The sequence below is a fragment of the Phoca vitulina genome, unplaced genomic scaffold (assembly GCF_004348235.1).
Source record: "Phoca vitulina isolate PV1807 unplaced genomic scaffold, GSC_HSeal_1.0 scaffold10, whole genome shotgun sequence".
NCBI classification, from domain to species: domain Eukaryota; kingdom Metazoa; phylum Chordata; class Mammalia; order Carnivora; family Phocidae; genus Phoca; species Phoca vitulina.
The window spans coordinates 50770980-50788310 of NW_022589713.1; the positions used below are offsets into that span (position 1 = coordinate 50770980).

The 17331-nt window shown below is 34.4% G+C and overlaps 1 protein-coding gene across 34 annotated transcripts in view; it reads right to left on the minus strand.

Annotated features, from left to right (window-relative positions):
- The window catches only part of CLASP2 (cytoplasmic linker associated protein 2), a 182374-nt gene that overhangs the window by 57275 nt on the left and 107768 nt on the right, over positions 1-17331 (minus strand). For 9 of the 34 annotated variants that reach the window (XM_032409081.1, XM_032409080.1, XM_032409079.1 and 6 more), the window contains 9 exons: positions 15520-15543; positions 13839-13856; positions 11665-11766; positions 11486-11512; positions 8512-8538; positions 5707-5877; positions 5166-5273; positions 1343-1405; positions 269-375 (listed from right to left, as the gene is read on the minus strand). In XM_032409081.1, the coding sequence (XP_032264972.1) occupies positions 269-375; positions 1343-1405; positions 5166-5273; positions 5707-5877; positions 8512-8538; positions 11486-11512; positions 11665-11766; positions 13839-13856; positions 15520-15543 (647 nt within the window). The remainder of the gene's footprint in view (positions 1-268; positions 376-1342; positions 1406-5165; positions 5274-5706; positions 5878-8511; positions 8539-11485; positions 11513-11664; positions 11767-13838; positions 13857-15519; positions 15544-17331) is intronic. The other 25 variants (XM_032409095.1, XM_032409103.1, XM_032409102.1 and 22 more) reach the window with 7 other exon arrangements.

Below are 17331 nucleotides of genomic sequence, written 5' to 3' on the forward strand. Positions count from 1 at the left end.
TAAAACACATTACCCTATTAAGGACATCAATATTTATATTCCTGACATGCCATCAATTACTTTTAGCCTTGGCTTAAAATTCTGGCCAAGAAATAAAGATCAAGAATTGATTATACTGCTCTGCTTTTTAAATTGCCCACATTTGATCATCCTCAATTATATCCACAAGCATTTTCCTATGTCCTTTCCTGTACTGGTGGACTGCCTTACCCATACATTAGTTTCATAATGGGAACATCTATAATGATAAGGAAATGGAGAAGAGTACCAAGGCATCTGCTACCGCCTCCTCCACATCAGAACCTGTGTTCAGGACTCGCATGGCACTGACAGAAGATGACAGTCGGCTTGACTGGCTGATCCCATACCCTGGACCTAATTCGTCAGAAGGAGGAAAACAGCTTTGAGAGAGTCATAAATTTAACAGTGTCACATTGGAAACTTTAAGATCCTTAAGGGGAGGAAAAAAAAAAAAACCAATGGGGCAAAGCATTTTAAAAGCAATTCTGTATTTTCTGGGTACATTTGGTTTTTGGTCAAATAAAATGGTAAAGGCAATTAAAATTACTGACAGTGTGTGGAAAATAAATTTAAAGAATAGTAGCTATGATACATTTTTGACCAGAAGATAGAAGAAAGAATGGCTGGCTAAGGGCTTGCGAATCTATAGCCCGTGCAATTAGTCCAGCTCTATCAGTCAGGCAAATCTCTTCCATTCAGGTGAGCCACGGAGTAGTCCAGAACAAAGATCAAACCTCAAACCAATGATGATTAGGGAGCTCAATAAAGCCACACCAGTTTACAAGGGAAAAAACCTCCAATTATTATTTCTCCTTCTTCAAGATAGGTTGATTTCAATCTATAACTAAGACATGTCATTTGATACTTGTTGAGCACCTACTGTGTGCCCAACATTCTGAGGTATGTAAAGACAAACTAGAGATGGATTCTCCCCCTCAACTACTTTCTACACCATCATTTACAATTAAAACACTTCATCCACCATTTTGGTTTTTTTTTTTTTCCAAAACATGTACAAAGATGAAGTACATAATTGAGAACATAAAACAATTCCATATTTAAACATGACATAACTTAGGTTACACACACACACACAAAAATGTCATCTGCCAGTGAGAAAAATGTCCAAATAAAGTTGTGGAAGGGGAAAAAGTTACTTGGGGGAAAATTAAAAATCACAAATGACTTACTATCCAACAAATTAAATTTAAATAAAAACAAATTGATTTAAAAACATGAATATACAATTCAATGGAAACTGAAAAGGACAAAAATCTGAGATGAATGCACAGATGATAGTGAAAATGTACTCATCCTTCACCTGAGGCCCCATACACATCGGGGGCGTAGAGGGCACCAGTAGATCTGGAATGGTGTCTGGAGGCTGGAATAACAGGACCATACAAACCTCATCTATTACCACAGAAACAAGGAATAGTGGCAGCACTATAGTCAGGCAAGGAGAGTTAGTCAACACTGGTATTACTAGTACTAGTTAAGGATCAGAATACTGCCAAGTCAGGCAACTGAACATTAGCACTGTAATATCATCCTTGACACACAAAAGATCTTACACCTAAGGGGACAGACATAAGCCCACAGGAGACAAAAAAAAGCAAGTATTCAAATGGAAGGAAATGTCAAAAGTACAAGCATGAAACAAAAAAATGAACACTGTAGTTAAAAAAAAAAAAAACCACTATGGTAACTAGTAACCAATAATAGCCCTATCTCTAATCTTGAACCCAATGAAGCAGGTATTACTATTACATTTTATAGATGGGTAAATTCAAGCATAGAGAGAAGTTAATTAATGTGATCAAAGCCCTACTACTATAAGTGAAACACCTCAGTACCTGTCCTCTTTCAAGGCCTTTACTCTTAAACAGTACATGTACCATCTTCACATTGTTCAAAAGATAACATACCTCATTTACGTTAGCCTAAATATCTTCCATAATGTTTCATAGAATATAAGTTCTGCATTCAGTAAAAAATTATTTAAATATCAAAGCACATTTGAACATAAAAAAGTATTAATAATCTAATCAAAAGACCTAGAAATGTGACATGTCTCCCTCTATTTATTACATGTCTCTCTGAATCTAATTTTAGCATATTTTAAATTTTGTATCTTAAAATCCTGATTTTCCTAACACCACATTCTTCTTCTTACATACAGAAACAAATAAGCCAGGAAAGACTCATTTTAATATTTAATGAAATAGATCACTCTTATTTAGATATATTAATCAGAGCAGTTAAAATACTTTTATTACACAAATCACTCTTTTCTTTGCCACGGGACCTTAATGAACGCAAAAAAGATCAAAAAGATTGAGAGAAAGGATTAAACAGAAAGAATGCTGCACAAAAGGTTTAATCAGACCGTGAAAGGTGACTGGTATTGTTAATAAAACATACTAATAGTTTTAATTTTACCTGACAGAAATAATTTTTTAAATGGTGAGAGTTACCAATATGGAAATGCCTAATGGATGAAAATTTTTGAAAAATTTTCTGGAATCATGGTTACCTGTGGCTCTGCAGGTAAGAGGTAAGAGGCACCACTCACATTCTTGTAATAACATAAGCCTTTTTTTTTGAAACTTGGCTCCAGAAATAAATAATAGCTAGGGTACAAGTTCTAGAGAAGATTGGCTTTGCTCAGCTCTGATTTATTTCTGATGCTTTAGGATCTTCACACTGACCTTGTGCTACAACTGAATGCAAGGCAAACTTTGGGGTTCATCTGCTGAATGGCGATATTCAAGTCAGAGGTGAAAAAAGAATCCACCAAATAAACACAGTAAGGACAGCAGAATGCAGGCAAACACAGCAAACAATGGGAGTGGGAAGGATAACCTGATTTTCCAGAATGCTACTCCTCATCCCTGTGTACTAAACAGGGCTAATCTGCTACCTTTACCATGCAGTATCCATATGTAAATAAAAGGGCTATAAAAATCAATTCTTTGAAAACTATATGATTAAAAGATATGATCTTCTTTAATCCAAATAGAATGTTTCATTAGAATCAGGAGAACAGCTTCCTTTAATAATAAAAACTTAAGTGATTTAAATTGTCAAATGGAGGCTTTGAGATGAATCTAGAAAATGAATGGCTAGCCACCATTTCTCTTTAAAAACAGGCATATTAACAATGTTTATTTAAGTGATTAATAGTTGAGTATAAATTTCCTCTAATCTCTGACTACTGCAAGGTTTAAAAGGTACAGAAACACATTTTGGTTTCTTCTTGATATCTCATGTTTTCTAATAATTCTGCAGCATTAGCATTATACAGATGCAGGTGTTATACCATTAAAAATATCGAAGATCCTTGCCACTAAAGTACAAGGAACTACTTCTAGGCAAGCAATTAAGAGCTTTAGGGGAAAAGGTGGACGAGCAGTAGTGGAGGCAGGGACGATGATGACGACGACCAGGTGCTCACTGTGTGCCAATTAATCAGAGCAGTTAAAATACTTTTATTACACAAATCACTCTTTCTGGGGAATTCGCTCATTTATAGCTTCTTCAAAACAATCCTAACAAGTACATACTATTATTATCCTACTTTTACAGATTGGGAAACTCAGGTACAGAAGTTACAGAACCCAGGCCATCTGACCCTAGAACATATGCTCTTAAGCTCCCACTTCATTTCCTTCAACCCTTCAAGATGGGATGCTTATTTTATACAAATGTAGGATTTATTTCATTTTTAAAACACATATACATGAAGATTTACCGTGTACATCTACACGTATGTTTGTGTGTGTGCATATACACAGCCTGTATGTATATGAACTAAAAATATTGTGTATGACTATTGTATATGAACTAAAAATATCTCTGGCAAAGTATTGAAAGGGAGCTCTGGCACCTGGGACTGGAACAGAAACAATGAAGGCTGAGGATATCCCTATCTGGGTCCCTAGCTCAATGAAGGTTTTCTAGGTCAGTGCAGGACAGTATAGTGATTTATTTGAACCAAATGGCCCAGAGAACAGAAATTAATCTCTAGATATCCTCTACTAACAGGTCTATTGAATGAAATAATTCCAACAGGCAACGAGAACTATGAGAAATTCTCTACGTATTACAGTAACCTACATTTTATGGAATTAAAAGAAAAAATCTGAAATGGCGTTAAGTATGTACATACATATAAACAAAGTACTAGTTAAAAACCTGAAGGACCATGCAGAAATTCTAAAAATTTTCAGTGTAAAAAATTCTGCCTCTCCGATTATTCTCAAATACTAAAAGCTTAAAAAAAAGTCATTTAAGATTTTTATAATTGAGGTAACTATACTATTATAGTCAAGGTTATAATATAATCTATATAACCAGAAACAGAGAGGTTTTACAGCAGTGACATGACACAAACTAATATATGGGAAATGACCATTAAACTGTAAAATAGTAAAAAAATAATGTTAATTTCTCCCATTTTAGTTAGTAGTTCATATGGTATTTTGCAGCACTCTAATAACCTAAGTTAAATATCTAAGTTGAAATGTTAATACTTCTGCTGAAGAAACCAACAGCATTTATTTTATCAAATGAAATGGTCCATACTTCACTTGAGAATATTTAAATATTACCTTTAAATTGTATAGGTTTATTTCTTAAGATAAATCTTGAATGCAATATTCTGTAGTTTTTTTTTTTTTTTTTTTTAAAGATTTTATTTATTTATTTGACAGAGAGAGAGGCAGCGAGAGAGGGAACACAAGCAAGGGGAGTGTGAGAGGGAGAAGCAGGCTTCCTGCGGAGCAGGGAGCCCGATGCGGGGCTCGATCCCAGGACCCTGGGATCAGACCTGAGCCGAAGGCAGACGCTTAACGACTGAGCCACCCAGGCGCCCCTGCAATATTCTGTAGTTTAAATCTGTGATATTTACTTGATTATGGAGGCAATTTGCTTATACAAGGTCTAAGTTACTCATTTAAAACAAGTAAATGTCAAAGGAATTTCCCAAACATGTAATTTCCTTCTGACTCTTTCTTCTACCAGGATAGAAAAGAGAGGCAAACACAGTCGATGAAGAAAGCTAAACCCCATGTATGCTGAGGTTATCAGATGGTGGTAACACAGGGGAAAGAAACGCACCCAACGCCTGCCCAAGTACTTACCGAGGGGCTGAAAAGAGCGAACAGGACTTGTGTCCCTGCTGCTCTCCCGACTGGCTTCCCGGCTGCACCCTTGACTCACACTTGGTCGAGGAATACGACTACTTCGGGCTGGTACCAGGCAACAGCAGCACAGAAAGGGAGGAAATAAAAGACAGAATTTGTATTTTTGATAGGTTAGTTTTATTTTTCTTTCTTAAAAACTGATCAATCTTTCTGAGGTTGAGAACAAATTACCCTGAAAAAGCATTACCAGGAATACAATTAAATTTGAATATAGTCATCTAGTTTGTATGAGATTACAAGGGTAAAATAGTATTCTACAAGCGTAAGAAGGCTGCCAACAAAAGGATTAAAATATAAATGAATTATACTTTCCAGGTAAGATACCTAATTCAATTTATAACCTATATTTCAATTTTCTTTGAATTCTGAGTTGTTTTCTTCTGGCTTCTAAGCACCCAACTGATGTCTGCCATGCTTTCCAATACCCAAGCCTGAAATACAAAAGAAGAGGTCCCAAGTCTCATAGAGAAAACCTTACCCACTGACAGTCTAGAGGGACTAGCCTCTCTGCTACAGCCCTGGCTCCGCGGTATCTTGCTTCTCTTCGGCGCTGAGGCTGAATTGACCAAGACTCTTTGAACACCAGAGCTCACAGTGGAGAGGGCTGTTGTGGTCAGAACTCTTCCTGGAGACCCCGACCGGCTGCCAGCTGAACACCAAACATACATACAAATGTTAAGATGTGAACTCTAAGAGAACTTGTTGAAAGGATAAAAATTCAAGAAATACATCTGAGAAAACTGGGATAGTATGGCAAGTTTGAGTTCAAAGGAAATGGATTGAGAAAGACATGTATAGTCATAACCTGGGAAAAAAAAAGTATGCTATATATACTAGGACTGAACAGTAAAAATCATGTAAAATCTATTTTCAGTTTTGAGGGGTATAGGACAACACTAATAGTATGTTTGTTTCAGAACACAAATAGTATATAAGATTTCAAAAAAAAATAACTTTTTTGACAGTACATTTCACATGGCTACAACTATGTATTAGAAAGCTATGTATTTGCAAGGAACAGAATTAGTCATTCCATTACTGCTATTTTTTGTTAAGAATATAATAAAAATTTTCTTCATGTTAAAATGGTTTGCTTTCTGAGATGCAAAATTATCTTGCTACTATGTATACTTGTAATTTTTACAAAATTACAATTTAAATGTTTATAAAATTGGGCCAGCTGAATAAGAAATTTGCTTTTTGCTATTTGCTATTTGCTTAAAAGCAAAGGAATCTTGGGTGGCCATGCCTAGGATGTAGATGTAGGGGTACTGAGAGTAGAAAAGAACTATGAGCAAATGTCAGAGAAGTCAGACCCTTTCCAAACTAGTGATTCTCAATCTTGGAAGGCAGAGGATATGTGGTCAGGGAAAAAGAGAGAGGGAGCTAGACAAAATCTCAGATTGGGGCAAGGGTTAAAGAAAAAAAAGTTAAGAAAGATGGTTTTAAACTAGAATTGCATGGGTTAACTTTTAAGGAAATGAGCTCCTTGTCAATCAGAATATTTTATGTCTGCATTGACTAGGAAAACAAACTAGATAACTCCAGAATATAATTTAACTCTACATTCCAAATAGTAGCATTATAGAAAAGTTAAACTTGCACTTAAATAAATGAAAGCAACTCTTCATGAAAGCAACCTTTCCCCTTTGTTGGGCATCACTTCTCTTAACCAACAGGGCAGTCACTGCTCACCTTGTATAATCTTACCCAATCATGCTTCATTTTCACAGAGCAAAAACTAAAGACTCAAACGCCAATGTGGTCAAGCAGGAGATGTTAATGAGGGAGGAGCACTGAGTGTAAGGCAGGGAGGGGTGACTTTTCAGTTCCAGCCAGCTGTATCTTGAGGTAATACCGGCCAGGTTTTAGGTTTTGTTTTGTTTTTTTTTAAATGAAAACTTTGAAATTTTCTCGTTTTTATCATGTTGTGTAGACCAAATAATAAATGAATGGAGGTAGGCTGGATGTGGTCCACGGGCTACTGATCTGTGACCCTCACTAGTTTTCTTGGCATGGTCTTACTAAATACAAATTAAATTCATGCTTAATTCCTAAACTCTACCAGCACACAAAGTGAAAATTATCTTCCACTGGTTACAGCAATACTGTATAAAATAAAGCAGTACTTCCGAAATTAACAATTTGAGTAGAAGGAACTCTAAATTATTTCAGGGCAATTACTCAATTCTACTTTAAAACGATGGCTCGTTTGAATTGTTTCTTGATGTTTCAGGTGAAGAATCTTCAAATCAGGTTTTTTTCAGTTATAACCTTAAGGATACCCACAAGGCACCTATTTTCTCCATGCAGTATCTAAACTAAACATACACACCAAAACATCCAAACACCCAACATGCCACAAACTCACAATGCAAGATAAGCCAATGGAGTATTTTATGGGAACACTTGCAACAATACAAAAAGTATAAATAATGAACTGAATGAACACATACACTATGGTATTCTGTTAAAACTAATATAAATTTAAGGGGTAAAGGTGTTGGTAGGAGACTAGAGAATTCCTTGAAATGTGGGTCTATTCAGCAGAGAGGAAACATGCAGTATAGAAGCAGAGTAATCACCCCACCTATTCTAGGTTAACTGTGTTTATCAGAACTATGCAAGCTCACTCTTTCTATATTTAAATTCATTCATACCCTCTCCTAGAAAATAAAATTGGCAGTGTTCATTCTGATGAAAAATTGGCAGTGTTCATTTTGCTTTCATCATTACCCTCTCTTCTCCACTGACTCCAAACCCCTATGGACAGTGTGATCATTCCAATGCCTATGACTCATTTTGGAATTATTTGTACTTAGAGAAAATATCAGGGCTCTTTCCCCAGCCAAGGACTACCTAGGCTAATTACTTAAAAGAAAACCACAGAGTTGATGAAAAGGGGCATGATGTACCTAGGGAATAGCATGCTACTAGAAAATACTCTAATTTGCAAAACTTGAAACTGGATACCTAATTTCTCTCGTGCTACCTAAAGTTTTCAAACTACCATTTTATACTTTTTATGTATTTTCAAGGCATTACTAAAACTCCTTTGTTTTTGAATGTCTAAACCTGTGGGATCGACTTGGATAATTTCAGCAATTCAAGGTTTTGGTAATAAAATAAAGACAGGCCAAAGATAATTGGCAATTTTTGCTCCAGTATGGCTACACAACAATGGAATTTTATGTTGAGAATTTCTGCTGAATAGAACCCATTCTAGATAATGAAAATAGGTGATCAAACAATAGATGCACACATAAAGTCTATAGATTCTTACCACCAATGGTATTAGCAGATTGTGATCCTGAACAAGTGTAAAGGCAGAATTAGGGTAAGGGTTATAATCCATGAAGAGGGAAGGAGCAGATTTAAAATGAATGGCAGATGGAAATAAGAAAGCTTTGGTCAGTTCTTAGAAAATAAAAAACCTTAAAGCAAAAAAAGCAAACTTTAAAAGAAAAATCCCTAAGCCATAGACGTCTGTAACAAAAGCAGTACATTTAGTAGCTTTTACAGCTGAAATCAGACACTCATGTACAAAGCAGATGAAATGAAGTTGCAAAAGTAAATATAAATTCTTCAGCTTTTCTTCTACTAATAGCCTATAATCTAAATAATTAAATGTTTAACTTTTTATTATTTAAACATTTAATTTAAAACTACAGGTAAAGAAGAACTACAACATCTTATAGCTGAAGAAAGCTTACATGAAAAAGCTACAAATCTTTTTTTTTTTAAGATGCACAGAAAAAAAAACAAACAAAAAACGGCAGGGGGTTGGGGTGAGGAGACCGAGTTTCTGACAGGCTGTACAGCCATTTGTACACAACCAGTCACTACCAACAATAACAAAAGACACCATCCTTATGTAAATATAAATCTGGAAGTATCTCCATTGGGTCTGCTTTTATTTATTTTGATTAGTCATCAGAACACACCTGCTTTGACCCAAGGGATTTTTTTTCCCCCTAAATGGTAATATAAAAATTTGGAAAGATCATGCAAACTCTAATGAATTACTTCACAACAAAGTGAAGACAGAGGTCATAGCAATATTTCTGTGCAAATCTGTTGTAAAGAAACTTGCATCAAATCGTACAGGGCCACAATTTCCTTTTTCAAAAGAATCTGGAATGGAATATACAGTCATTCAAATAAATAAGCAAGGAAACAAACAAAAACTTCTTCAATATGATTTAAAACCTAAGTGATTTTATAGTGAGAAAGTCTTCTGATTTTAAAATCCTACCAGGTCTAAAAAACCTATTATTATGTTCCCATACTTCAGGAGAGGATTTGAAGTATTGTAGACTGGGTTTCAAAGTGAAAAATCAAATATAAAAAAATTATTCTAAATCTTACTGATCAGTAATTACAATATACCTAAAAGGGAAGTCCTTAGGTAATATATTAGAAAACCATACACAAAGCACTTTGAATCTTTGTCACAAGTTCTGTCTTGGTATTACTTTAGAAAAGAACTAAATAAAATAGCTCACATCAAATTAAAGTTTATCCTTAAGATAATGGATAGAGACAGTTTTGGGTTGCTATCTTTATTCTTCTTTATGCTTTAAATTTCCTATCATTATTTATTTCTTTGTTTCCTGAAGGCCATAAACGTAACAAGGTACAAAAGTATACAACAGGAGTTTAAAATTCAGTTGACATTAGGTTAATAACAACAAGGAGGACAATTTTATCAGCTGAAATACAGAGCGCCTACTCTGGGCCCAGGTATGTCTTAAAGTACATTAAATATATAACATTTAATGGAATAAAAATATAACATTTAATCCTCACTATAATCCTCTGAGATTATCCTCTTCATTTTATAGATAAATATACAGAAACACAGCAACTTTAAGTAAACTGGAAGAGCCATGATTCATATGTGGGTAATATGGCTCCAGAGTCCATGATCTAGATCAAATACTTCTGAGACTTTATTATACACAAATCACTTGGTGATCTTGTTAAAAAGACTGAATTCAGGACATCTATGGTGGCATGAAATTATGCATTTCTGACTAGCTCCCAGGTGATTCTGATGCTACATTTGGAGTAGCAAGGCTCTAAGCAACTACGCTACAACTGCTAATGATTGAGTTACTTAAAAAAATTACTCTAAAAATACAGAAAAAAAAATTTAAAAATACAGAAGATCAGGGGAAAATGCGATATGACCTATTCCTAATTTGGAATTTGGAAGAAGAGCCCTTACCCAGAGGGCATTTTCCATTTTTTTCTTATTTATAAATAATCCTCAATTTGCAAACCAATTTTACCAAGGATTTCCTTATTTTTAGGGCTCTTGTTGAATATTCCCACCATTTCTCTGCCTGGATTTTTTGACTCTGGAAAGAGGAGAAAAGGAGAACCTGCTGGCAGGACTTGTGTAATCACCACCTGGCCCCCTCCAAGCCCAGCTCTTTTCCCTGATTCCAAGATTTGGGAATCAAATTAAAAAACAGACAAATAGGACATCTATATCTTGATAAATCACCTAACGACTGTGGAAGACAGTTAAATATATTTCTTTTCAAAATAGCCAAGTATGTAGAATAACACCCAAATTACTTCCCTAGGGAAAAAAAAAACGCTGTTTTTAGAGCTAAGTGCTAATGAAAATCTCTTGATAAAGAAAGAATAGGAACAAACTCTTAAATTAATAATGCCATAAATGTATGGGTTACTATTCTGGAACATGTAGAAATGGATCATTCATTTTACCTAGACCTCAAAATTGTGCTTTTTAATAATTGTGCTTATGAGGAGCTCAGCTTCCAATGAAATAGTAAAAATATAAATCTTAAATTTAATAAGAAATATAATAGAACTGGTCATTTTATGTTTCCTCACTATGAATCAGTATACACCTGCCAAAAATGCTAACTGTATTCTAATAGATTTTGGGAGAGTATGAAGACACACATGTCTGTCCTTGAATAGTATTAGCTAGATGCAACCAGATTAGATGCTAACATATGGCAATTATTTTGCTTCTAAAAAGCACAATTTTCTACATTTGCAAGTTTCTGAGTAGACTGTGAAAACCTTAATGCTAAGAGATTTGTGCTACTTAAAATATCTCCATGCAAAACTTTGTACAGCAGATGAAGTTTTTTCTTTCTAAGTGGCGGATATCAATGATGCAGCCCTAGTAACACACCAAAGACAAGACAACACTCACTCAAAAAAATTCCAAAACATGCACAACAACTGATCCAAAACATTGAAAAAAAAAATACCTTCATTTTTGTCAGGTGATGATGAACCTAAAGTACAGAACAAGAACTCAGTATGTGGCTTGTCTTTTTTGAAGTTAGCTTTGTCTTTATCCACTGGTCAATCTCCTAATACAGTCATATACAAGCAACACACTTATCCTAGTGCATTACAAATGCAGGAAAACTCAGGCAATACGTACGCTGTGACTGAGACACCATTTTTGTTCGACTTCTTCCTCGAGAATCTGTCTTGGCATTTCCCATGCCAGCAAGTGGTGCTGAAAGCTTCGTTCTCACCCGGCCTAAGGAATAAAATTATTTACATAATTAAAGACATTTTTCTATAATGATATTTAGTAATGAGGAAAAAAATCTCACTGTAATTTTCTAATTGGGTGTGCTTTTTAAGTACTGTTAAATTTTATAACAATGTAACCATCACTGACAGGTGATATTTCTCTTAAAAAATTTTAGCATACATACTGCTTTCTATGTGTTGCACCATTAAGCTAACTTTCCTTCAAGGGTAAAAATAAAGTCAAACTAAAAGATTTCCATTCTTAGTTTGATATTATTAGTCTAGTAGAGTCATAATTAACATAATTACGACAGGCATGATACTTATTTCTTAATTGGCAGTTCCAATTCTAAAATTTGTTTCCATAAAATTTAGTTTATTCTCAAATACAGTCTATAGTTTTAAATATCAGCCTAACCTTATTAGAAACAACAACCCAAATAATTCTTTTGACTGAAAATATACTTCTAAAAGGGATTTGCAGGAAGAGATAATATTAGCTAAATATTTAGTATTTTTATCCTGTGCTAAACATCAGATTACTACAGACAGATATGGACACATTTACTATTCTCTTCCCCCAACCAGTTTCATTTATAAAATGATTTGAGGAAATACCAATCACATAAGAGTTGGCACTTTTCTCAGCATACTCCCTTCTCCTTTACCACTGCCTCATCCCCCTCCACAAAACCAAGCCACATTTATTTTTAGAATTTTGAACCAAAGGAGATAATGTTTATCAAAGTACCTAAGTGTCATTAGTAAAAACAAAAATATATTACTAGTAGCTACTACGGTGTTCTCAAACAGTCTCAACCATATCAAATCAGAACCAATACTAAACATCATCATGAAGAAGGGCTCAGAATCCTGTTAAGTTAAAAGGTACAATTTGTGGGGCAATCATTATACTGCCTGGCCTGATATGGCTATATTAATTAGGAAAAAATAAATGAAAAGTAAGGAGAAATTACAAAATTAAGAAATGAGTGAGGGAAGATAAGAGAGTGATTAAAAACCGGGAATAAAACAGAAGCAAAACCAGAAGTCTAGTTGGTGAGTCTAGCATTCTCAATTCTTCAAGGCCCTTAATAAGCCCATAGTTCAGGCCTTTCACCCTTTTAGAGTCTGTTTAGAGTAGGATACAATGTTCTCCCAACTAAGAAGTAAAACAGAAAGACAAAATTATTATTTTTGAAATGGAAAATTTATCCAATATAACAAAGAAATTAGGATAACTATTCTGATACTATTGTTCTAAATTATAATGCTACAGTGCCAGAAACCATTTTTAGAGTACTCCAATTGATATGAAAAATATGAAATATTTCAACTATATCAGAGTAAGTATGAGACTAAAAATGTTAAATACACTTGGTTTTATATCACAAGAAAAGGTCATCTACGTAAAACTTAGGAGAAAAAGAAGTGTGTTTCAAAATCAGAGGTTTAATAAGACAGCCTTCAGGCAATATAAATTAAAAAACTAAATTTTTTTCCTTTCTACAAATTCAAAAGCAATAAACAGTTATTTTCTTAAAGGAAACTGGCTCAATAAAGTAGTCTATCTAGCAAGTTTTTTGCAATCCCAAATTCAAATCATATATGCAATTCTCCACTGATTCTAAATCAAAGACACACTTAAAAGCGGCCTAAATCAATGTATTTAAACTCCCATGATAAAGCAATGGAGCATGCTCCCCCAAAGTATAAATGAATTAGCATAAATTAAAAAACAAAACCACAAAAATAAAGAAAAGCACTAATGATGCTACTGAAAAAACACTATTTACTAACTTTATACTAGATATTATTAAACATGTTAAGCAATTATGTTTTTCCAGCATGAGATGATCCAAGATACAAAGCAAAACTCCAGATGAAGAACTAAAGAAAAAAAATTCACATGTGTAATTAACACAACCAAACATAAAATGTAGAAGCTATCACAGCTGGCAAATTATATAGTTTTGCAAAAAAATTAGCCTATTTTAGTGTTTAATATTTAATTCCTACTAATGAAAATATTAACGTAGAGGTATTTGTGTTACTAACAAAATGTATAATTCTTACCATCTTCAGATGTTGCTCCTAAATAAGAGAAATAAAATAACAACATTTCAACAAATTCTGCCAATGCTGATATTAAGACCTATTTACACCTCCCACCCAAGACTAAAATGAAAGAGTGAAAAAAAATATCTTCTAGTCTTTGAGGTCATCTAATGACTCACAGCACAAGAAAAGGTTAAAACTAAACAAATGAAAATGGCAAAATTCCATAACACTTTTATCTGCTACATTTCATACTCAAAATTTGAAATGGTGAAGAAAATTATAGAAGTTAATCACTCAAGAAAGATGTAACCCTGTCATTACTCTCTCTGAAATGGAGGTTTTTACAGAATAAGAATACTTTCTGTGCATTTTCAAAAAGTTATCCATAAAAGAACTAGAAAAGCTAACTGACAAACATGGGAGTCAAATCCATGACGTAGGCCTCATTAACCCAGTATTTTCATTACAGCATTACAAAGACCTATCAATCCATCAGGTATTTACTCAACATTTATGTATGCTCCCTAAGATGTCAATGAAAAGTAGCAGAAATGAACAAATGAAAATATCACAACTCACTATACTAAAGGGCAATAACAGATATATTTCTGTATGTGTATATACAGATTTTTTTAAACATAGGATTGAACATCAATGGGAGTAACACATCACGTGACACAGATGATTCTTCAAATAGGTTGATGTTTCTGACCCAAACAAGAAAAGATCTTAATCTGGAAAGTGAGAATAGTTTAAGGACAGATAATTTCAGTGTGAGAAGTGATACCATAAAGGGTTTAAAATACAGAAACTATCTTGTGGTGGGCTTTCATTTCATTCAATAATTTTTTTAACTTATTAAATATATTAAACATACAGAGGAACATAGACACTATGAATAACAGTCATGTACCCCACCCAAGATTAAATAAATCTCCCATTTCATCAGAATGGAAGATATGTCTGAGAGCTATGTAATAACTGACAGAAAAACATACAATTCTCCAACTTTCCTAGATCTCATACTAAGACTTACAAATTCAGTATCTTCTTACAAGTTCTTAAAAAAAAGCTCAAGTTCCTAGACAACATTATGGCATCTGATGAAGTGAAGGGAAAATGTAGATAATATGCCATGTAGTATTTGACAAATACCATACAGATAAAAAATACCACATTGATCCAAGCAACTATAGATAAACTACAATCACTTGAATACTGAAATTAAAACTTAAAGTTCAGTCCTGAATAAATGTTCATTAAAAACTTACTCTTAAAAAGACAGCATTGTAACTTGCATTTTGTTTTCACAAATAACCATATGAATCTGTAAAATATCTCATTTGTCTATCACAGTTAGTAAACTAAAGAGTTCTATCAAATGCCTTATGAGTTGCATTCTTCTGATTCTGATTCTATTTCAGAGACAGACTTAAGAAATCAAGAATATTTCTATGAGCTAAGGAAAAAAAACTAAGATAACTGATTTAACTCACAACAAACAGTAACCTAATATTTGAATAGACTAGGAAACCCAAAAATGGATATGCCTAACCCAAAATTTAGAGAATTACGTAGTCATTTTTACATTAAGATTGCTGCAAAATAAGCAGTCTATTTTCAAAAAGAGAATGAAGATATTATATAGAATCCAAGAGCTGTAAAAATCTGTAGAATTAGAAAAGCAAAGTCTTACCATCCATCTTGTCAGAAGTATCCTCTTTGATGAAAGAGCAAGCAAAGAACAGAGGAAAACTTAGTATATTAGAAAAAAAATGATTTTATAATCCCTAGAACATTATTTTTAAGACGAAAGAATTCATAGCACAGACATGTATATGAAACTTGTTTTCAATTAAAACATACTAGGAGATTTAAACAAGATGAGGTTCCTTTATGAGAAAAAGATACAAAAACAAAGAATCGCTAATGAGTTTGATTTTCACTCCCCTAGAGTGAGAAGTTAGTAAAGCCCATATCCCAACTTGGGACCCTTGCCATCATCAGGCAGACCTCTCGCTTTGGTCTTCTGAGTTTCTTGAAATCAAACACTCATCATATCCCCATTCCCCATTCTCCCCATTCCCAAAGGAACTGGGAGAAAAAACCCAGTAGCAACTGTTTTAAGTAATGTACTAAGTTTAACATTGCAAGATTATAGTAAGAAAAGTCTCTAATGACTTCCAAATCTAATCTCACAAGCACAGATCTTTCTCCTAAGTTCCACTGCCATGCTATCTCGATGCCACTGTCTCTCTCTCTTTCTCATTATACTACTATGACTCAACACCTCCAGTGTGATGTCTCACTGGGACTTCCAAATTCTAAATGCATAAAATGCAACAAGATTTTCAGCTGCTCATCCTTCAGCAATCTACCACTAGACTGAGAGACTCTTTGAGTACAGAAGCATCTATTTCTGGATCTCCATTACCTAGTAGGATGCCTGGCAAAAACTAAGTGCTCATTAAGTGTTTGCTGAAAAACAATGGAACACTCCCTCTGATCCATAAACGTTCAGCCATGACAAGCAAGGCTCAAAGTAGAAGAAAGCAGAGTACATCAGTCACATGTGTATAAGAAAGCTGTCTGGAGGAGAGGGGGGAGTGGGGAGAGGGAGGAAGATAACAGAAGGAGAGAGGCAGAAGAGGGGGGTGGCTATCCAGTTGTTTCAGCACCATTTGTTGAAAAGAATTCTTTCCCCAATGAATGGTCTTGGCACCCTTGTGAAAAAAATCAACTGATCATAAATATATGGGTTTATTTCTGGCCTCTCAACTCCATTTCATTGGTCTATATGTCTATCCTTATGCTAGTACCACACAGACTTGATTACTGTAGTGCTGAGTAAGTTTTGAAATTGGAAAGTGTGAGTCCACCAACTTTTTCAAGATTGTTCTTTCTCAAAATTGTTTCATCTACTTTGGATCCCTTGCATTTTCATACGGATTTTAGGATGTGTTTGTCAATTTCTATAAAAAGACATCTGGACTTTTGACAGGGATTGCATTGAATCTATAGGTCAATTTGCGATCTTAACAATGTTAAGTCTTTATTTTTTTTAAAGATTTTAGAGAGAGAGAGAGTGAGCAAGTGTGGTGGGGGAGAGGGAGAGAGAGAATTTCAAGCAGAGTCCCTGCTGAGCACAGAACTCGAGGCGGGACTTGATCTCACGACCCGTGAGATCATGACCTGAACTGAAACTAAGAGTTGGATGCTCAATCGACTGAGCCACCCAGGTGCCCCCAGTAGTAAGTCTTTAAAGAACCTGGGTGTCTTTCCATTAATTTAGATTTTAACAATGTATTGTAGTTTTCGGTGAACAAGTGTGAAAATAATTATATATATATAAAATTTTTGCACTTGGTTCTCTGTCTCCTGGTTCCTGATACAGTGTTCCTAAGACCCTTATAATTTCCTAAATTATAAGAGCACTAGGAGTATCTTTTTTGTTCTATTTGGTCTTTGACCCTGGTACCTGACACAGATACCCTGACCTAAGACCCTT